The sequence below is a fragment of the Hibiscus syriacus genome, unplaced genomic scaffold, assembly GCF_006381635.1.
Source record: "Hibiscus syriacus cultivar Baekdansim isolate YM2019G1 unplaced genomic scaffold, ASM638163v2 tig00008673_pilon, whole genome shotgun sequence".
NCBI lineage: Eukaryota > Viridiplantae > Streptophyta > Magnoliopsida > Malvales > Malvaceae > Hibiscus > Hibiscus syriacus.
The window spans coordinates 37,139-60,245 of NW_024062172.1; the positions used below are offsets into that span (position 1 = coordinate 37,139).

At 35.9% G+C, this 23,107-nt stretch overlaps 1 protein-coding gene and 2 pseudogenes across 1 annotated transcript; all 3 read right to left on the reverse strand.

Moving 5' to 3' along the window:
* Positions 1-299: 299 nt before the first annotated feature.
* Positions 300-1,883, reverse strand: LOC120202367 (histidine-containing phosphotransfer protein 1-like). The gene is made up of 6 exons (XM_039202801.1): positions 1,589-1,883; positions 1,391-1,512; positions 1,203-1,271; positions 839-910; positions 693-765; positions 300-584 (listed from the first exon to the last, which is right to left on the reverse strand). The coding sequence occupies exons 1-6, from the start codon at positions 1,646-1,648 to the stop codon at positions 540-542; spliced, it is 441 nt and encodes a 146-aa protein (XP_039058732.1). The 5' UTR covers positions 1,649-1,883; the 3' UTR covers positions 300-539.
* Positions 1,884-4,921: 3,038 nt separating this feature from the next.
* Positions 4,922-10,631, reverse strand: LOC120202372 (annotated as a pseudogene).
* Positions 10,632-14,504: 3,873 nt separating this feature from the next.
* Positions 14,505-21,913, reverse strand: LOC120202370 (annotated as a pseudogene).
* Positions 21,914-23,107: the final 1,194 nt, after the last annotated feature.

Consider the following 23,107-nt stretch of genomic DNA (forward strand, 5'->3'; position numbering starts at 1 on the left):
TTTTCAGAGTTGGTATACATATAAAGAACAGTTCTAGTAGGTGTTGTTGATAAGAATAGTTGTTTCAACAAACTCGCGAGGAATCTGTGTTCTTGAGTTGTTGGAGGACTGATCAAATTGATTAGTTAATTAATAAAGTATCACATTAAACCTCTGCAATTCTGTTATCATTGATGTATATATTTCCGGTCTCGAAACACGATCTTTGGTCCAAAGGATGGAGGATTCCTGATAAGATTTGTGTTTCAATTGTTCATATATTGTTCTTAAACAGGTTGAAGAATGAAATTCAACACTTCAGAGGAAACAGCTGGAAGGGTTTTATTCACATTCTTCGTCATTGCTCATACACCGGCGATACGATACAAGCTTAAGCTCGAAAGTAGATAGAACCCTTCAGTAGCTTAGGTACCCTACTAAAACTTCAATAATTGAAAAACAACAAAGATAATGAAAATAACTTTTTCTCCAATGCCAAATATTATATTTGGTCCCATGTTCTTTCTCTGCAGATTTATATGTCGGTTTGAAGCCAACTGTTACATAGGAATTGAGCCTCCAGCAGACAAGATCTGCTGTTGAAGCTGCAGTCAATGAAATCGAAAATCAATTCTCGGAGTTAACACGGGATTAAAACATGTTTGGATAGAAAGAAAATCGCTACTCGATAAGGTTAGGTACCTCGAAATTACCTGGAACTTGGATTCAGGCTTGGTCTTCACAAGAGAGTATTCATGCCTCACTTGTTGCAGACATTTAACACACCTATGTACGAAATCAAAATTATTAACAGTAAATTCAATGAAAAGTAATAATCTAAGACACAAAATGAACGCACCCTTCGACGTTCTGCTCTTCGCAGTAGTTGCGGAAGGCAATGCAGACTTTCTGAACTCTCTGAGCACCAATGCTGTTAATTTGAAGAACATTTTACCATGAAAAAAAAGAACATTTTGTAGGTAAAAGCTATACAATTAATAGGATTCCTTCATGTGGGACATTACAATTTTTAAAGTCCAGATTATTATTTTGAACAGTACAAATGTTACAGTTTGAATCTGATTTTTTTTCAATGACAAACTTTCACATATGTTGGTACAAAGTTGGCTTTAACCATTACAAAAAAATGTTTATCAAACAATCAAAGGATCTCATCTGAAGCTAAAATTTATAAACTGAGAATAAAAGATGAGGAAAATTACCTGGAGCTACTACCTTTCAACTGATGAACATGAGCATCAACCCTTTTGAAATCTACACTCTGCTGCTCTCTATATATTAAGATCAGAAAGCATTAATGAAACCATAGCAGAAAATGGAGTCCTGTAAGGTTCAGTTTACAAAAAAAAAAAGGAAATTGTGTAAAATTTATTCAAGGAAAAACCCTCACAGAGCTTTAGTTAGTTCATTTAGAAGCCTTTCAGAATCTTCAAAGAAAAGGGACACAACTTCAACCACAAAATCTGGGTTGTTTTCATCTTGAAGTTGGGTGAATTGTTCATCCAGAAAATCCTACTCATACAACAATAACATCTAATATATCGAAAAGCAAAACAAAACTAAGAGCTAAAGATATAACAAAACTGACCTCATGATAGAGTGAGGTTCTATAGTCAACCAGCTGCCTTTGCAACTGAACCAAATCCATTGCAGCTTGCTTTTAAGGTATATTTTCTCCACTTGCAGATCTTATAGATGACTATATCATGTTCTTCTGCCTTTAAATAAATGGAAAGGTGAGGGGTGATTAAATGGATATTATAGTGCGAGGAGTCCAAGAATCTTGCCCTTGACAGTGGACACTACAAATAATAACTACAGTATATGTAAAGTCACACCCTTCCCTCTTTCTGCGGTTTTTTTTATTCCTTTCTTCTCTGGGTTTGTGTTTATGACTTCATTTCCCTTATCTATATCCCTCATAATTTATGAACAAGTTGAAAACTCTGAAGTATATATATACACATATATGTATATATAACAAGATCCAAAACCTGATGCCATGGATTCACCTTGCCATCTTTTTTATTTCAGTAATTATTGCTCTCTCTCCCGCCATCATTTTCTTCAATTGTTTATTATTTTGTTTTTTCCCTATACAAAGTGCCAACCAGCCTAAAGGATATGGCTTCACCATTACTGCAAAAACCCCAATTCCAGTTCTAGATAATTTATTCCACTGTCAGCTGGCATTAAAGTCCAAGGTTTAATTGTAGCATCACAGTAGAAACAAAATATTTTTCACACAATCTCTCATTTTTTGTTCATTATTGGAATCCAAAGGTAGTCATTGATTATAGGATATTATTTTTTAGTCTCCCAATTATTAGAAGTTACAAAATGATCATTTCATTATTCATATATTCCAAACACGTCTTTTTCTATTAAAAGATTGACAGTCGTCTGAGCTAGACGTAATTTTATTGACTGAGATATGATAAAATATGATCATAGAACCGTTTGAGTTGTATTTTGTAGATTGGCTCTCCATTTACATTATATATATCGTTGAGCCAGTACTTGAAAAATTATATCATTGAACCAATGCTTGAAAGCATCGACAGTGTCAAGACATAATTAAAATATGATTTTATCATATCCTAGTCAGTAGTTAACGACCATTCAGACAGCCGTTAATCTTTTATTGAAAGGATGAGTCTGGAACATATGAATAGTCATATGATCATTTGTAACTTTTAATAGTCGGGAGACTCAACAAAACAACGTCATATAATTAAGGGATTATTTTATAACTTTTAATAGTAAAAGAAATTAATAAAATAATACTCTATAGTTGGGGACCATTCGTATACTTTACAAAAAAAAACGCTATTAACCATCTTGCAATAACTAATAACATGGGAAGAGAGCAAAGAAACCCCACACTTTTCGGGCCAAATTTGCAAGAAAGTGATGTGAAAACCATGCTGCAACTTCTGCAACAAAATAATAAAAGGGTGATGCAGCCACTGATGCTGTTATATAATCTTATCAATAAAAAAATGTAAATTCAACGTCTTTATTTTTAAGAAATCAAGGATAATTTGTTATTACAGAAGCATATCCATTTCTATCTTACCTACTACTCTTTTCAAGTTTCTTGCCTCTCTTTCCCTCTTATATCTTCACATGTTTATGCCTATAACATGCTGTCAATCTTTGCAAGAATCTTACCTTGCCACAGTTGTTCAAAGCTATGTTTCTTGTTAATAAACATAAATATGTTTAAAAGAAAATTAAAGGCATAATGTCATAAAAATACAACTAAGGTTTGATTGTATAGTCATTTTTTTGCTCATATTATGTTTTTGGAGCATTTTGGTCCAACATTTTATTTTAGAAAAAAAAAACCATGACGTTTGATTAAATTAAAGTCTCTATCTCTTATTTTGGAGTATTTTAGCCTCCAATGTTTTCATTTAAGACAAAAAAAAGCTCCTATTTTAGAGGGGTGATCATTTGTTAACTAACAATTTCCATCCACTAAGAAATGTTTTGCATCAAAATGAAACGTAGGAGGTCAAAATGAATTAAAAAAAGAATAAGGGTCAATTTAATCAAATGTTGGAGATATTTTGTCATTCTGTCAAAAATTAATTGGCTAAGAGTGATCAATGGGGTACATTTTTGGCCACAGAATATACTCTACAATCTTTGCTTTCTGGCTTTACTCTCAAGATTAATTACTCATCCACATGCTATGTTTAATTGATTTCCCTTTTATTTATTATTCGATGCTGAAATGCTTCATACATCTTTCGAACTAAATCGGAGGATACTGAACGTTTAAACATTCTTAGAAAATTCGGATACTAACCTTCCCAAGATGACCGGCAATTTCTCCAAGATTTTCTACAAGATTTTCTCCAATTGGATAACAGCTGATAACATGATTTTGTACACCCAACAGATCCATAAATCATGTGCTTGTCAAAGTGATTAATTAAGAACAATACGAGAGTTAGCAAATTTAGGTTTGGTTTTAGGGCCAGATGTTGTTGGGGACCCTCAATGGCTATTGTTGTGTTGGATTAAGACAATTCAAGCCCCTTAAAACGACAAAAAAAGAAGAGATGGACTGGATACCAGAAATGGCTCCAATCTCCATAGTAACAGGGAGCCTAAGTGAAAGGCCCTTTCCAAGTATTATTTTGCTGTAAAATGTGTATGCATGTTAAAGATTTTGCCATGTATGAGAAAATGGTGATGGAGCGTAATGAAAAAGAGTATCTCAGTGTGACTGGTTATGAAGATGGAAGGGACCACTCCATGTCTGAGTCCCTTTGATGGGAAGGGCATCTCTAGGAGGTGGGGGGCAAATTTCCATGGGAGATTTCATGCCATAAATGTAGCTGCCATTGCAGGCCACAACAATACAAAGATGCAGGATAGTTTTTTTTTGGTATCCAAAGTTTTTGGTTAAAAAAAGAAAGAAAGAAGCAAATGAACAGAACAGAACAGAACAGAAAGAGGGTCATCAAAGAGAAAATAATGTTTTGGATGAGCTTGTCCCTCTACAGTGCTCATAAAAATAGTGCAGAATGTGTGTATATATATTGTTCATGTTTTGCCATTACTGCTTTCTTGTTTTGTCTGGTGTCAAAGTGTTGGCTCATTCTTGAAAGACTATATTTTGGCTTAATACACAGATTGGTACCCTGACTTTAAAATAATTCAGATGGATACACGAGTCTGGCATGATATTTTATCAACCAATCATATTAGTTATCGAGATGTCAAGTCCATACAGATACTAGTTTGATAATTTTTTCTAATTCCAAGTACTAATTTAAGAAAAATTGTTAACTTTATTTACCAATTTGTATACTAAACTATCTAGGCATATGGTATGACACAATTCATCTACACATTCAAAATGAATGCAAGGGCATGCCTGGTTTATACCATTTAGAACAAACTGTACAGAAATTCATTTTCTTTTCTTTTCTTTTTCTTTGAAGAATGATTAATGTTACACAACACAGAAATAGCACGCCTTGCAAATCTGCATTTAGGAGAATATCAATTTACAGCATGTACAGTAAGAGGGTAGAAATCCAGAGATTTGCCCTAGTGGCACAATGAGCCAGTCTTTTCATACTTGAATCAATCAGTCAGTAGGTTCTTAAATCATCAAACCACACTTCCAATTAATTTGCCGGCCTCTGCCCTATAAGCCCGGCGTCGAACCTGACGTTCGCACCAGGAAAGGAGCACAAGATACAATTCAACCTGCCACGAAACCGGAACAATGATTTCAATAAGGTAAGACGATATAAACGACTGTTTGTTAAATGGAAGAAGCTATATCAAATAACATCTTTAGATACTGACCTTCCTCAGAGAAGGAAAAAATGCCCCCAAGCATATCATCATCGTCTCCTCCTTCCTCTGATTTTTCTCTCTCACAAGGACTGTTGTTGCTGTCGACATCAGTAGGGAGCTCGGTTGGCTCGCCGCCACACACACTTGAGGGCAATACTTTACAGTACTGTTCGTGAAAGAAGTGCTCAAAATCTGGTGATTCGTTTACAGGCCCCTCATCTAACATGTTGAAGCTCAAATCTGATCGGTTAGAACTTGTGTTTGAAACATCACTGCTTCCACCACTGTTTCTTCCACCAGATAGAGAGTCAACTGTCAATTGTTAATAATGATGGACTGTTAGTAGATTTATCATCATCGATGTGACAGAAACCCATTTTAGATTGATTAAAAGAAACCGAACCAGCATCTTTGCTAACACTGCTCTGGTTAAGCATATGTGATGTCAAAATAGAACTCTGTCCTTTTAGCCCACCACTATCCTTCCCAGACTGAATGCTGGGCGGATAAGAATTTCTTGATGATCCTGGTTAATACACCAATCACCAAATGAATTGCATGAATCAAGAAGTATATTTAATGATATCTAAAATTTAAAACACCGTCATACCATTATCTGAATTTTCAGTCGAGCAAGGTGACACCAACTTAGAGTGAGAAATAACAGTGACTTCAGAGTATCTTGCTTTAGCATCATGAGAAGACGACATTGGATAACTTTCTGCAGCAAAGCCTCTGCACGTGGAAGAAAAGAAATTTGTCAAGGAAATCTCATTTGGTGAGCACCATTCAGCACAATGTAAAGAATGCAGAAAATACCTGTCATTCCAATCAGGTTGAATGTGAAAATGCTCAAAGATAGGTAATAAATCCCTCTGTCGAATTTCAACCTCATGAGCAGGCATCCGTTCTATTTCAATTTCTCCACCAGACTGATCAGTAGTGAACTTATGCTCATTGAATCCCACAGGACTCATTGTATAGAATGATACCTAAGGAAATGCATACGAGACATAAGTGAAACTGGCGACCATCAAGAGTACATTACAAAGTAATCATCAATAACTACCTTAGAATTCTGCCACATTGGTACCCTTCCCGAGCTTATTTGCACTTCTGCATTGGAAAGAAACAAGTGTGCTAGGTCTTGGGGCTTCGACAAGTCCTTTTGCCCAGCATAATTTTCTTCAGAATCAGAACCATCCATAGCCATCTCTAGTGGTTCTTTTCTCCCACGAGTCATTCCAGAAAGGCATTCCTCTCTTTCTGGCCAATCTGCCCTTCTGCATACATCCCATGCTTGCATAGCTTCAACTTTCACCCGCAACCCCTCTTCTGGTACCTGGAGAGTAGAACCTGGTCCAATTCTCGAAGCACTGTCACCTGCCTCTCCCCCAAATGAAGGCAGTAGCTTATGATGAACAACATGCCCAGAAGGAGTGTAAACTAATAGGTGCTCCAAAACATTCGCATCTACCTGAGCTCGTTGCGTATCATTAGGTAAAGTGTTATGGAAAATGGCAGAGAAAGCACCAGAAGGGAAGGAGGTTCTTCCAGCAGTAGATGATGCAGTATTGGTAACCGTATTAAGCCATCCAGAGTTCACATTTTTTATTCTGCTAACAACAGAGAGGGTAATAGTTGGTGGTGCTGGCAAACAAAATGTTTGATAGTTTCTCAAGAAAGATGGAGTGGACCACCAAGGGAAAGACACAACCAGTGATAAGATAGGCCCATCAACATAAGAATTCCGGATTTGGAGTACATTCTCACCCCCAAACGGTGAAAGAACAAAAATATGGCAAGTACCCCTAGATGAAACAATGGCAATCCACTGACTGAAAGCACTAAAGCAAATATCTTGGATCACCTACAAAAGAAAATAAAAGGAAAAAAAAAGAAATTATATATAGATGATATATATATATTGAAAGAGTGGAGAATGCAGTAACATACAGCTGATGTCATCCCACGATGGAGCTTATAAAGGTGCACATGTGAAGAACTCCAATCATAGCTTTGAGTGCCAGATCCATTTTTTGTTGAGGATGGCATGATCCGAAAAATATTTATATTGTTCCCATGTATTGAGGCTGTAACTAGAAGAGTCCCACTTGGATCAAAGCATAGAGCAGAAATTGGACTACTATGGGCCCTGAACTGTGATACAACTGCTCTGGAAACAAAATCTTTAACAACCACCTGCAATGGACCACATATAAAGAAAAATCCTAAAATTATACTCAAAATTTTCATAGTTGATAACTAACAGGTCAGAGTTCCAAGACTCTGATATCAAGTAGTATTTCTAAGATGTAATGGCAGCCTTATCTCATCAGATGCCTCTCAGAGAAATTTAAATTAAACATGCATCTGACACAAAAGTTCAAGCATCATAGGCAAAGACATGAATAGTAGCTTTCCACATCAAGATGGAATTAATGTGCACTTGTCATGTGAATTATTATCAGGCATTCTAACATAGGACTAAGGTTTGCTTCTCAAATACATCAAGTACTTACCGTTCCAGCGATATCAGTGTCTGCAGACTGTAATGCACCCCGACCAACTTTCCAGCCTGAATTTGAAGACACAGGAGAACCAGAACCGTCAGGAATAAAATCTTGATAGTATTTTGACAAAGTTTTGTAGCCCATGTCGCCCAGATTGATTAACCCAGCAGCTAATTGCTTACTAGATTCCATGGCATATCGAGCCACAAGATTCCCACTACTGGGAGAAGTTGATGGACTAACGCCAGGAGATGGAGTCAGGTTGTGTGGACTCAGGCGACATGTATTTGACTGCAATGGATTGTTTGAAGCATAAGCTAACCATCTGGGGCCCACTGCCATGGGACCATATCCTATATTAATCCCAAGCGTTCCTTGGCCTCCTGCTTGAGGGACAGGATAGGTGAGGACACTAAATTTATTTTCTAGAGTGAGAGCATCGAAGCAGTATATCTGCCAACCAATAAAAGAATGCTGGTTTAAATCGTTTGGCTCCAACTAAATAATTGGTCAAATAAAAGGATATAACAAATGTTCTAAAGTAAAAAGTATAATGGAAAAAGTTTTTATAAAACAAAAGCATTCCTCGAGCCATCCAATCTGATTATTCTAAATTTTTCAATGAACTAGGCATTCCAACATATGAAGACAAGGAATAAAAATATCTCACTCTGTCGGACTTGTTTTTGACAAATGTTAAAATACTAGTTCTAAAATTAAGTTTCAGAAAAGGAAAAAAAGGCAAATGCTTACCTGTGTTGCAAGTCCCACAGCAACTATTCGAGGACTGCATCTAACCATATACACAGTTGACCGGAATCTCAATATGTGCACATAATTATGAGACCTTAGGGAATAGAATCGAACAATAGTAGGAGAGAGAAGGGCATTTCCAATTTTAGGCTCCGAGAAACCATCTCTTCTGTTAAGCATCAAGCCTGAGACCTTTGACTCATCAGCAACAACCAGAAGTAAAGGATGTGATGCTCTAAATCCTTCATGACCCTCGGACATTTCAGGGAGTGGCTGCATTTGTAAAAATGCAGCAGGATCATCACGCCTTGAAACAAGTTCACTGACATTAGAGGCATCTTCGACATCAAGAACTTGAAAGCCATTGGAGTATCCAAGTAAGAGAACCCTTTTAAAAGATAAGGGGGAAAGCTCTAGTCTGTCAAAGGAAGCCCATAGCACCTGTTTCACAAAAGAAACCCAATATGAGATAGCTGATAGAGTAACAAGAAGTTTCAAGGAAAATGCCATATGCATTACACAACCTGTCAAATAAGAGCGCAACAAAAAATCATGTCAAGCAATGTGACGCAGGTAACTCCATATCTGCATCTCAATTCTCACATTCAACCCCACCTCTTAGGATAAGGGGTAAAATCGTGCCTCATCCTTACAATGAAATTTTGACATCAAATTGTCATACAACTGATAAACAACTTGCATATAAATACAATGGCATTAAGCAGTTCGATTTCCATTTTGGCAATTGTGACCTTAAAGGAACTCAAATCAGTGCAATATTAGAATGAATAGAATGTAATGGCCTGTAATAGAAAGAGCAAAAAAGAATCAAATCATTGGCACACCACAAATCTTCAACTAAACTGCCTCTATGACTATGTCCAAAAATCAATATTGTTGTTCTCACACAAAAAATTAAGCTCTCCACTCTCCAGTGTCATCATTTCCAGATTTACAATCTAATCTTCTTTTTTACAAAATTATCACTGAAAATGTATCAAGCAAACGACTCAATTCAATTATCTTACCATCAGAATAATGGCATCTAAGTCCTGGATGATTAACATTATTACAGCACTAATTTATCAATAACAAACCCACTCTATAGATGAGCACCACAATCCTTACCTCCCCAAAATATCATTTCTGAAAAATATCATCTAAATATTGGTTTGGTCAGAGCTAAAAGACAAATCAATCCAAATTAAAACACTCAATCTGCTGACTCTCCATTCATTAAATTAATTAAAATGATTTTCAGAGAAATAATGCAAATGTCAATTCAATGGCTACTAAAGCGATAAATATAATCTATATGTGATTTTTTCCTTTTAAAAGAAAAAAGAGAGAGATTCCTCTGCATCTGAAGTTTGCCCTTTCAATAAAAAAAATATCATTTTCAACAATCAAATTTAAATTTCAGCAAATATTAACTTAAAACAATTAAGTTCAATGATAAAATTTACAAAGAAATAAGCTTTTAGCTGCACATTCCAATATTCACTTAATTAAGCCCTAAGAAGTAATTTTTACTTTTTTTTGAGAAGGAAATAAATTTGATTTTTCTCTTTATTTTCTCAGAGTCATGGAACGATAAAATAAGAAAAGCTTATTTCTTTCCAAAAAAAAATCAAGAAAAAATTAAAAAGAATAAAATAAACCTGATCTCTTGGATGCTCCTGAGAACCTCCGGTAATAGAAGTGGCGACGGAGGCACTAGCTGACCGGACACCGGAGGAGGCTGATTTCAAGCAGGAAGAAATGAATTTCAAAGAATTGGGAAAAAATCTATTATTATTATTATTACCAATATTCGAGCCTTTATTGTTCCCGATGTTTCCGTCTCTCTTCATAGTAAAGAAACAATCCGATTTCCTTGTCCGGCCACCGGCGCGTTACCGGGATAGAAAGAAGCGATCGGCAATATCATAAGAGGTAAAAATAACGAAACGGCAGCGCTTCAATGTCAGAAGATCACCGTTATTGGAAACTTTTTTTTTACGCGGTGGTTGGGTTTGACCTTTCTAACAGAGAGGAAGGGATTAGGAAGGAAGAGAAGGACACGGTACTTTTGCTGATTCGCTAAATGTTAATCGCGGTCTGACCAGTAACGGGAAAATTGTGGATCAGTCCCTGTTGAGTTTTCCGAGTGTTCGATGGAGTCCTTATTTGGTCAAAAGAATTTGGTTGAACACACCTCACCAACTAAATTTTCACTTGCTTTTTTTAACTTCGCTTTGGTCTAATATTTTATTTATTTTACTATTTTTTTATAATTAAAAAATAAATTTTAAAAATTACAATTTTTCGTAAGTTAAAACTTATAAGTAGACTCTCATCACCAATCGAAAATATTAAGTGATCTTCAACATATAGGGATAAGAGAATTATTAACCTTCAAATAGGTTATATTGTATAAACAATATTCGTAATTAAGATTTCTGATAGATTCATATGACTCATCGGAATATAAAATTGACAATCAAGTTTGTTTAACCCGTTAATTTATGGATAGTTGACGCACTCAATATAATACATTATTAAGATTTCTAATTAAGATTGGGAAAGAGACGGAAATCTTACAGTTTCGACATTATCTTTTTCATCATTATGATGATTCACTTTCTTCTGCACGTTAATCACTGTCAATAATAATTCTCTTATCGATTACGATTATTCTTTCAAGTTAAAAGAGATGAATTATCAACGTTCAATAAGATAAACCTCTTCCATCAGACTATAAAATAAACCTTTTATTTTCTAACCGTACAGAAATAATTAGAAATGTTATTAGCAGAATAGAATGGAAGCTCTCTGGGCGTACGTTAGTAGGCCTAATGCTCTCTCAGATTTTCTTCTTTTCTTCTAATCTTTGTTCGTTTCTCATTCTCTGGGGATTTTCTGTTTCTGTTGCTGTTGTGGAATCGGGCTCTATGAGTCTCGATTGGAAGGATCTGTTCGTGGGTTCGAAAGATCAAACTCTCGATTTATTTCCCCCTGAGCTAAAGGATAGTGTGGCTACCGTTAAGCCTCCGATTGAGGTGATTGAAGAAGGTATTGCGGACTGGAATCATGCCCTGGTAGGTCAATTTTTTGAATCGGCTCCCAATTTTGGATCTCTGCAGTGTATCATTCTCTCATTTCGTGGATGGCCATCCTCAATAGACTGCTTACTAAGGACATGTTGATTCGTTTTGGTTTGGAAATGGATAATGGCTGTATTATGTTCGGCAATGGGATGGAAACACGTAACCACCTGTTTGCTAATTGTTCCTTTGCTATGAAGCTTGAGACTCTGCTCTTGTAGTGTGTGGGATTCGTTCTGGTCTGTACAGCTAGGATGAACGAATGGACTGGCTGGTTGAGAACTTGAGAGGTAATTCCCTCCGAGTCCGGTTTTTAAAGCTCGCCTGGACTGCTTATTTGTATTACATCTGGGAGGAGCGTAACCATAGGTTTTTTAGGAGGTATTCACGTTCAGTTGAAGCGATTGTTACATTGATCAAAGAAACTGTTCAATACAAATTGTATAGACACTCTACACATAGAAGAGATGATGTAAATAGGCACTTGTATATGAATTGGGGACTGATATAGTGCTTATTGTTGTTTGTAGCAACTTTGCTGCTTTCTTTGGATGAATATAAGTTACTTATCCAAAAAAAAAGTTATTAGCAAGGAGAAGGACTGAAATGAAAGAAAGAAGAAAGTATGGGGGCAAGAGGGAAAATAAAAGGAAGAAGAGGGAGGAGGTGGGTTACCTTACTACAGAGGAGTAGAATATCTCAAAGGGAGTTGCCGAACCACAAAACCCGGGGGCGGGTGATAGATTTGCACAGTTGTTAGCCGTACACTTTGAAATTACAAATTTCGAGACAGAAAAAAATAAAAAAATAAAACACATTCTACTAAAAATAATACTCGACGTTTATTAAAATAGTCATTTTAATTCTTATTTATTTTGGAATAACTTGACTCTGACGTTTTATTTTAGAATAAAAAAATTTTTGTGCAGATGAAAATTATTAACTAATACAGAAATAACGTTCCAAAATATGAGTCTTTTTAACCTAAAATGAAACGTTAAAAGTTAAAATACTTCAAAAAAATAATAAAGAAAAAAGTGATTATTGTTAAATATTAAGGATCTTTTACCTTAAAATAAAACGCAATGTGTCAAACTACTCAAAAAATTAAAATAAAAAGACAAAATGACTATGTAATAAAGGTCTAGGGGTTAATTCTGTCATTATACCAAAACAAAAATAAAATAGCCAAACCAGACGAAACTAAATGAGACAAAATAGTTGCAGCTGAAAGAGATTATACTAACTTGACGTGTCGGTTCCGTTTCTTCCATCACACATTCAGCTTGCGTCTAAATTTCGACTTGTGTTTCCATTCTTGTTTTCTTTTTATTTGAGTTTTAAATTAAAAAAATAAATTTATGCATTTTTTTAAATAATTTAAGTTATTCTTTGGTAAAAAAATAATTGAATTATTATATGTAACTAATTGTGGCACATGTCTTTAAATTGTGATTTCTAAATTTAAATTCTTAAATTTTAAAATATTTTAATTTTATTATTAAATTATAACTATTATTTTAAATTAGTCTTCAAATTTTATAACATTTCAATTTCATTCTTAAACTATGACCCTCATTTTAAATTAATCTCCAAATTTTTGAACATTTCAACTTCATCCCAAACTATCACTATATGTTAATCACATTCATCGTTAATAAAATCGTTATGTCAATATATATTATTATACATGTTTGAAAAATAAATAAAAATTAGGTTTAATTATGTTTGAAACTAGTTACATATTTGAATGAGTTTGTGAATGAAGTTGAAACGTTCAAAAGTTTAAGAGTCAGTTTAGAATGAGTATCATAGTTCAGGGATGAAATTAAAATATTTAAAAATTAAGGGACTAGTTTAAAATAAGAATCATAAGAAAGATTGAAAGTTCAAGTTAAACCATAAGAAAAGAAAAAAATATCAAATTTCAAAATTAAAATGGAAAAAATAAATTTAAAGATTAAATTAAAATTCCCAAAATAATGCTTAATCCCTCTTTATAAACTAAAACTCAAGAATCAATCTAATTGTTAATGAGGTAAAACAAGATAAGAGTTGGTTATCACTTAATATAAGCTTGATTCCTTTTTTGGTTCCCTTATTTCATAAATTACCAAAAGTAGCTTAATGGATAATCTTTACTTGATATACTCGAAACACTAATTTATCGGGATCAAAGGAGTTAATCTCAGCATTTGATTATCTTCAATCCAATGGTCTTAAAAAGACGTAAAATTAAAAGAGTTTTACACAACGTAAGTGAATCCAACCTTATATATATATGGTCATGATCCACTTACACCTAAAGTAAAACTTCTAATTTTTATACCCTTTTAGAATCGTCAGACGAGAAAAATCAAAGGCCGAAATTAATTCTTTTCTTTCAAATGAATATCTTCTTATTTCTTACTATTAATTATAAGTTTTGATTTTTCTACATCTAATGATCTAAAAAAGTATAAAACTGAATCCTAACCCATATTATATATATATATATATATATATATATATATATTAAATTTTAGACGTTCTTAAGATAATTAGTGAAAATAGGCGTCTAAAATTATCTCCATATTATATATATATATATATAGTTTCAATTTTCTTGCAAGTTTTAGTTCAAATCTTAGATATATATACATTAGACCAGAGGAAGACATAATTTTGATAAACTATTTTTCACATGAAATTTGGAAGAACACCATGCTTCCAAATGCCATGAAACACAACATCGACTTGTTTTTCTTATAGTTCCATGAGATTTGCAGCAAACCTTCATGCTCAGAAACACCATTTTGGTTTTTGATACAAAATCATAACTGGCTTTCTAAGAACATAAAGCGATCTCCCGGTGTCGATTGATTTCATTCAATTTTATCGAGTTGTATTCCTGTGCGTCGCAGAGCTCGTTCGAGTATGTTCTATGGTGGGTTGGATTTTGGGATTCATATATAACATTCTGCAACATATTCATCACCCCTCAGCAGTATCACAACCTGCATCATAAACAACATAAACTAACTTGTTATCTGCACGAAATGCAATCATATCCAGAATGTTAAGGAGCAAGTTATATCAGCTGGAAGGTGTGCCAGCTGGATCGGTTTGTTGCTGCATTTAGTAACTGTTTTTGTTGAAGGTTGTTAGGTGGTTAAGCCAGCTGTACATTGGGTTAAACTTATAGTGTTAACTCAGCAATCGGCATGGTTATATTAATAAATCTTGGATCAAGGCTAAAAATCAATCTTTAGCCTACATTCTGATTTGCTTTTCTTTAACTCGTGATTTCTAGTTTTCCTGAACTGTGTTCTTTACAGTTTTAACATGGCATCAGATGTCTAGCGATCCAATTACCAGTGGTGTTCACGGTGGTTTCTCTTTGATCATCACGTTTTTTGCTCATCATGACTGACTCGTTTGTTGTGGTTGAAGCTACGTCGGAGGAAAACGGTGCTGCTGCAGTCAACAATCGGATGATGGAAATACCGTTTATGAACAAGTATGTTAATGTTAGACTGGATGATAACAACTTCCTTCCCTGGAAGCAACAAGTTATTTTTATGATTCAAGGACATGAGCTGGAGCACTTGTTGGATGAGTCGCTGCCAATTCCACCTCAAACTGTTGTAGATGAGTCTGGTGAGTTGATGGTAAATCCTGCATATCGGCGCCATAAAAAGAAGGATAGCTCATTAGCATCTTGGCTTCTCTCAACAATTAGCTCATCGATTCTTCCTCAGCTTGTAGGAGCACATACTTCTGCCAAGATCTGGAATACAGTGCTCAACATGTACTCGAAACTCTCCACCACGAAGATCATGAGTTTGCATGAGAGACTCAGATCTCTTAGGAAAGGTGATTTATTTGTCCGTGAATTTTCCACACAAATCAAGGAGATTTGTGACCTACTTGTGACAAGTGGCAGTCCAGTATCTGAAATTGACCAAACTGTTACACTGCTCAACGACCTCCCAACTGACTTCGAGCCATTCGTTGCTGCTATAACCGTGAGTCGTGAACCTTTCACTTTTGATACGGTCACCTCAGTCCTCATTGATGTTGAATCGAGAATTAGTGATCTTAGAAGACTTCGGTCAGTATTAACTTGACCAGACATAACAATAACAATGGAGGCAATGCTAGTGGCAATCATGACAGGTATTATAACAACAATAGGTCAAATGATACTCGAGAAAAAACTCAGAACATGAATAAGTACAAGGGCAGACCAAGGCATCAATGTCAATTATGTGGGAAAATCGACCATTTAGTGGATATGTGTTGGCACCGTTTTGATGAAAATTACAAAGGAGTTGCTTCGAGACAGTCCAGGGACACCAATGAAATACAAGCTAATGTCTGCAAATATGATGTCAATGATTCATCTTATAATCCATTTGTTCACACAGCTACAGGTGGTGAAGTGGTTAATGAAGAAGCCAACAATGACACTGTGCAAATAAACTCTCTCATTGCCAAATGAGTGTTATCTACTGCAGACAAATGGTACCCCGACTCAAGCGCCACGCACCATGTGACCTATGACAAAGCTGGAGTGTCCTCGGGTCGTCCATACGTGGGTAAAGGTAAGGTTTATCTTGGTGATAGTTCCACTTTACCTATCTCACATGTAAGTAATGTGTCATTGACTGCCAATACTTGTGAGTTACAGCTTGACAATGTCTTGTGCGTTCCTAAAATAACTAGGAACTTATTATTTGTCTCTAAACTCATACAAGACAATAATGTTTACCTTAAGTTTCATTCGGATAAGTGTTTTGTGAAGGATGAAGAGACTGGTCGAATTCATCTCGAAGGTAAGTTGGAGAATGGGTTGTATTGCTTTGATAAAAGTACTCAAATGGACAACATGCTTCATCAGGTTACTGCTTCTGCTGAAGAGAATGAACTTAAGACCAATAAAAGCTATTGGCTATGGCATAGAAGGTTGGGACACCCTGCGTCCAAAACCTTGTCTACACTACTTCATATTAGAAATGATATTAATAATAATGAAGTATGCATTGGGTGTCAGTTAGGGAAAAATCATAAACTTCCTTTCGTGCAATCTGATACAGTTTATAATAGCTTGTTTGAGCTGGTAGAAACCGATGTATGGGGACCAGCGCCGATTAAGTCTGGTGGCTGGCAGTATTATACTTCGTTTGTTGACATGTACAACAGGAATGTCTGGGTTTACTTAATGCGCAATAAATCATATATTGTTCAAGCATTTAACTTGTTTCATGCTCTTGTTAAAAATCAGTTTAATACTAACATTGTTACATTACAAACTGATGGTGGAGGTGAGTATCGTGGCCTAGCGTGTTCTCTTGCAGCTGTAGGGATTAAACACAGGGTTACATGTCCACATACCTCTCAACAGAATGTCGTTGTTGAGCGTAAGCACCGACACATCATTGATACAACTTTAACACTTCTAGCTCAGTCAGCAGTCCCCTTCAAATATTGGTCGTACGCTGTTCTTACTGCAGTTTACCTAATCAATAGGTTACCTGTAGACTTGCTTGGTGGAATATCACCATTTGAGAAGTTATACAGTAAGAAACCGGATTATCAGTTTCTCAGAGTCTTTGGCTGTCAATTTTTCCGTGTCTTCGACCCTTCAATCAGCACAAATTTGATTTCAGATCCAAGCCGTGTGTGTTCCTCGACTACTCACCACAACATCATGGATATCAATGTCTTGATGAATTGGGCCGTGTGTATATTTCTAGACACGTTGTGTTCAACGAGTACATATTCCCATGTGTGTCTCAACGTGTAGATGCTAACAAAAGTGCTAAACAATCTGGATGGGTTGTTCCTTTTCCCAACAATGAGTCTACTCAAACTAATCTCGAGGATATTGTGTGTTGTGACCCAATTATTGTTCCTGACATGGTGCATGATACTGTGGCAAGTTCAAATCACACGCCTAATATAAGTACTGGTCGTGATGATGGGGCTCATACGATGGCGGTAGAACCAGATGTTGTTTCCGGGGTTGCTGCTCCACTGGAGGCTAATAACAGTGAGTCTATGCTTCCAGGTGCTGCTATAAGTGATTACCATGATAGTTCAGCTGTTAGTCAAGAGCAAAGTAGTTCAAGCAGGACCGTAACTAATGAAAGTAACCATATTCATGATCAGCACACCACGAATAACCATCACATGGTCATTCGCAGTAAAGTTGGAACGTTTAAGCCTAAGATTTATAACACGTTGTTTAACGAAACTCCTCTAAGTGTGCAGGAGGCTTTACAACATAAACACTGGCGGATTGTAGTAGAAATGGAGTTCAAGGCTCTGACTGACAACAACACGTGGAAGCTAGTTCCTTTTCCAGCTGATCGGAAGGCCATTGGCTGTAAGTGGTTGTTTCATATTAAGCATAACTCTGATGGCTCTATCAATCTCTTCAAAGCGAGGCTTGTAGTAAAAGGGTACTCTCAAGTACCAGGTTGTGACTTTGTTGACACTTTCAGCCTGGCAGTACGGTTCTTCACGATAAATGTGTTATTATTAGTTGCAGCCTCACGAGGGTGGCAAGTCTACCAAGTAGATGTCAATAATGCTTTCCTCAAGGATGATCTACAGGAGGAAGTTTATATGTCTCAACCGGAAGGGTTCGAACAGGTTGGTACTCATGTTGAAAAGCTGGTATGCAAGCTTCAAAAAGCCCTCTATGGGCTCAGACAAGCTCCTCGTAACTGGTATCATAAGCTTCAACAATGCATGTGTGATATGGGATTCTGGCCCTCTAGAGCTGATAGCTCTTTATTCGTTCGTAGTTCGAAGACTGAGGTCACATATGTTGTTGTGTATGTTGATGACATTCTTGTCACAGGCTCCTCTGAAAATCGGGTTAAAGAGGTTAAGAAGCAGCTTCACGATAAGTTCTCGTTAAAGGATTTCGGACTTGTTCACTATTTTTTAGGAATTGAAGCCATTCATACAACAACTGGAATGTTTTTAAGTAAAAAGAAGTATGTGGAGGAATTGTTGCACAAATTTAATGTACAAGCCCAACCAGTGGACACACCTTTACCTATTACTCCTAAGTTGAGCTCGAAACATGCAAGAGCCCCTGTGGATGCTCAACGGTATCGAAGTGCGGTTGGTGCGCTATTGTATGTGTGTCATACCAGACCAGATATTGCATTTGATGTTCATAAGGTTGCACAGTTTATGCAGTCCCCTTGTGAAGCTCATTGGATAGGGGTTAAGCGCATTTTACGTTATTTAAAAGGCACAGTGGATTATAGGCTCTGGTTGACCAAGGGTCAAGGCCAACTTTAGATCAAGGCGTTTACAGATGCGGATTGGGGTAGTGACCTCAATGATAGGCGGTCGGTTTTCGGGTACTATGTCTACCTAGGTAATCACCTACTGTCATGGAGTTCACGCAAGCAAAGGTCAGTGTCTCGCTCCACTGCTGAGGTAGAATATCGCAGCCTTGCTGATACAACTGCTGAGGTTCTTTGGATAAAAGCAATTCTCGATGACATGAATGTTGAATTGTCGCAAACTCCAGTTATATGGTGTGACAATACAAGTACTGTTGCCATGGCTACTAATCCGGTTTTGCATGCTAAAGTTAAACATGTGGATTTAGATGTTCACTTTGTTAGGGAAAAGGTCATGGACAAGCAACTAACCGTCAACTATGTTCCAGCACAATGCCAAATTGCGGATGTTTTGACAAAGCCATTGATTACAACTCGGTTTCAGGAGTTACGCCAAAAGCTTAATGTGTTCTCGCTGCAAAGACTTCAGTTGCACAAATGTTGAGGTTCTTTCTTGCTTGGAGAAGTTGAAAAGCGGGGTGAATGTTAAGGAGCAAGTTATATCAGCTGGAAGGTGTGTCAGCTGGAAGGTGTGTCAGCTGGATCGGTTTGTTGCTGCATTTAGTAACTGTTTTTGTTGAAGGTTGTTAGGTGGTTAAGCCAGCTGTACATTGGGTTAAACTTATAGTGTTAACTCAGCAATCAGCATGGCTATATTAATAGATCTTGGATCAAGGCTAAAAATCAATCTTTAGCCTACATTCTGATTTTCTTTTCTTTCACTCGTGATTTCTAGTTTTCCTGAACTGTGTTCTTCAAAGTTTTAACACGGAATACGAGAAGCAAACCATTGATGAAAAGCTAAGTAATCGTTCCCCGTAAATAAAAGGGCAGACGGAAAGCACGAGCCTAAAACCAACTCATCGGTCGAGAAAGCGATTTTGCCATTCATACTCGTAAAGAAAATAATTCAGTTTCATCAAAGATCGAGGAACAGAAAAGGATATGGATGCCACAAGCAAGCAGAGGTCGACCTTTTACTGCTATCATTGGTCGAATTCTACGATTGAACATTAACAAACATGCAACTCAAATAATCGATATCAGCATGTTGAAATAAGAGAAGCACCGGAATAGCTTTCCATGATGAAAATACTGTTTCTTTCCTAATGAAATGAATAGTTGGACCTTCCAAAAGAGCTATGTCGGATATCATATCGCAGTTAGCATTTTTTTATTTCCTAATATTATTTTGTTTTCTTTGATTTCTTTCCGGTGTGCTTTAACAAATATCCAAGCGCTTGTAAAATAATCCACACCTGACTCATTTGAGGACGAAGAATCGGAGAATGTTCAATGTATAAAGAGGCAGTCAGAGCCATGCAATCAACCTCGTCTGCATCATAACCGTCACCGAGGAAAGGATCTAAGAGCTCTGTAATATCATTCTCATCGAGAAGTGGCTTTACCTACAAAAATTAGAAAGGGTAAGTAAGGAGCCTTTACGATCCCAGTACGGTTGGACTGATCGAAGTCTGTGTAAGAAATGTACCCATATTACAACACTTTGCTGTTGATCATCTGCAGCTTTCCTTCCTGTTATCAGCTCCAAAAGCAGAACTCCAAATGCATAGACATCAGTTTTCTTGTCGACTATGCCATGCATGAAGTATTCTGGTGCAAAGTAGCTGCATCTCGACAAAGTAGATGTGTCAGCATTACGACAGAAGTATTTATTAACTCGATAAAGATACTTTAGGCTAACGAACCCGAACGTGCATTCAAACTTCGATACGTTGTAGTGAGTCCACTGTCTAGGAAGCCACTTGGCAAGACCGAAATCGCAAATCTGGAAAATAAATTTGATGACGTAATCAATAAACAAAACGGATAAAGGGAATCAAATACAAATACTAATAACCAGTTGGCATTCTTTATAAAATAAATCTCATAAAATTCCAAAAAAGAAAAGCAGGACAGATATAGCAGCACTATTATTGCTAGATCTTGCCTATATATATCGACAAAAATAACTATGATAGTATATTCAAGGCGCCTATTAGGGTACTACAATCAAAATCTAGGACACAACACAAATTTGGCCAAACACCAGGGAAACGAAAATGATCTATCATTGGTTGGTTAAATCGGCTTCTTTATGGTTTGAAAAATTACAGAGCATAGAACATAGCAATTGTCAATTGCACTGATCCAGTTTCTTTTCTTTCGATGTTGCAGGAAAATGGTAAATTATGTTATACAAAAAAAAAAATGAACAAAGGTAATGGCAATAGTCAATAGATGTGGAAACTTGAAGTATGCATGGATAATGTACGTAGATAACCGTAAGTACCCAGCTTACGGAATATCAGTTCTAGAAATTTACAACAAAATGCATTCTCTTTTTCTTCTCACCGTACGTAGTTTCATGATTTCCTTTTATCATGAAAAATACAGATGCACGCTACCTGAGGCTCAAAGTTCTCTGTAAGAAGAATATTATCAGCCTTGATGTCTTGATGAATAATCCGCCTTTTACAAGTCTCGTGTAGATATGTGAGGCCATCCGCTGTACCCAAAGCAATATTATATCTTTTACTCCAATCCAGTGTACCTTTTGAACCGAGATAATGTTAAAGACTCGAGAGCATCAAAAACTTATGAAGACGACTCGAGAAAAACAATGCGGATTAGGAACAAACCATGAAGAGCTGATGCTAAACTTTCCATTGGAGATAACTGAAAGACAAGGTGCATTCCTCCCTCAATGCAACACCCAATGAAATGCCGAGCTCTGATAGGAAACCCGCTGTCCTCTCATCTGGTGTCCCTTCCGCTTTATTGCTATGAGCTTTCCGTTCTTCAACTGACCCTTGTAGACTTCAGCATAACCACCCCTTCCAATTACGTTCTCTACAAGAAATAATACCCTTGCATTAATCCACATCAGCATACAACAAAAGAAATGGTCAGCTGGCCATGCCATATATAAGGAAAAGGGAAAATGATTGGAAGTTACATCAGGCTGGTGTTGTTTTACTGAGTATTTTTATCATTAAAAAGTTATAAAATGATCATCCGATTATTAATATATTTTAAACTCGTTAATTTTTGTTTAAAATTGATGGTCATCTGAACTGGATGTTAATCTGGTGACTGAGATACGATAAAATCTAATCCCACAATTGTTTGAGACATATTTGCCGATTGAATCTCTATTCATATTATATCATGAGTTGGTGCTTACAATATTATGTCATTAAATTAGTGCTTGTAGACATTATTAAAATATGATTTTATCATATCTTAGTTAGTAGGTTAACTTACAGCTCAAATGACAATTATTTTTAACGAAAAAAAGACGAATTTAAAACATATAAATAATGAGATGATCATTTCATAACTTCTAATAATCCAAATACTCAACAAAATAACGCCCTAATAATAGGGAACAATATGTATACTTTACCCTTGTTTATATTATTTTATGAACCACTAAAATCTCACATGCACGGCTTATATAATAACTAATGGTATATTACCACTGGAAAAAGTCTTCTACGGCACCCTCAGCAAATACAGAATTTCAACTGTTCAGACTTTTCATTTTCTTAATGTATTTATCATGTTTTCTTAAGGCCTAATATATGAATTAGTCTTTCAAGTGTATCCATTTTCTCTCTTTAATTCTTTAAATTTTTTTATCATTGTCAATACTATTAAAAAGATGGACACATGACCGATGGGTTGGTTGAAGCGATAAGTAACTTAATATCGTTTAAACAAGTCTTGAGTTCAAATCCTTATGTATGGCGGGTACTAAAACGGAACAGAAACTAAATTTTAAGTATGATTTTGGAAAAAAAAGTTGAGATACTAAAACGGACTAAACTTAATAATTTAGGTACTAAATGCTTAATTTACCCTTTATTTTGTTACTCACTATTAAAAAATTAATAACAATGTTAATGTGATATTTTTAAATTACTTTTTGACTTTACATCTAATTATTCTTTTTTTTTTTTGTGATTTTGATAAGACGAAGGTTGAAATCAAACTCGGGCCATCATATTTATTGTGAGTAGTTAAGTGTTTAATAAAATTCTTTATGTTTTTTATTTAAAATTTGATATATTTATTA

Bases quoted from the DNA above. Each gene is read 5' to 3' on its own strand.
- LOC120202367 (XM_039202801.1), bottom strand. From the start codon at position 1,648: ATGGATTTGGTTCAGTTGCAAAGGCAGCTGGTTGACTATAGAACCTCA. The intron at 911-1,202 runs GTAATTTTCCTC...TCAAATTAACAG, and splicing joins TTGAAAGGTAGTAGCTCCAG to CATTGGTGCTCAGAGAGTTC. The intron at 766-838 runs GTGCGTTCATTT...TTTCGTACATAG, and splicing joins GAAGAGCAGAACGTCGAAGG to GTGTGTTAAATGTCTGCAAC.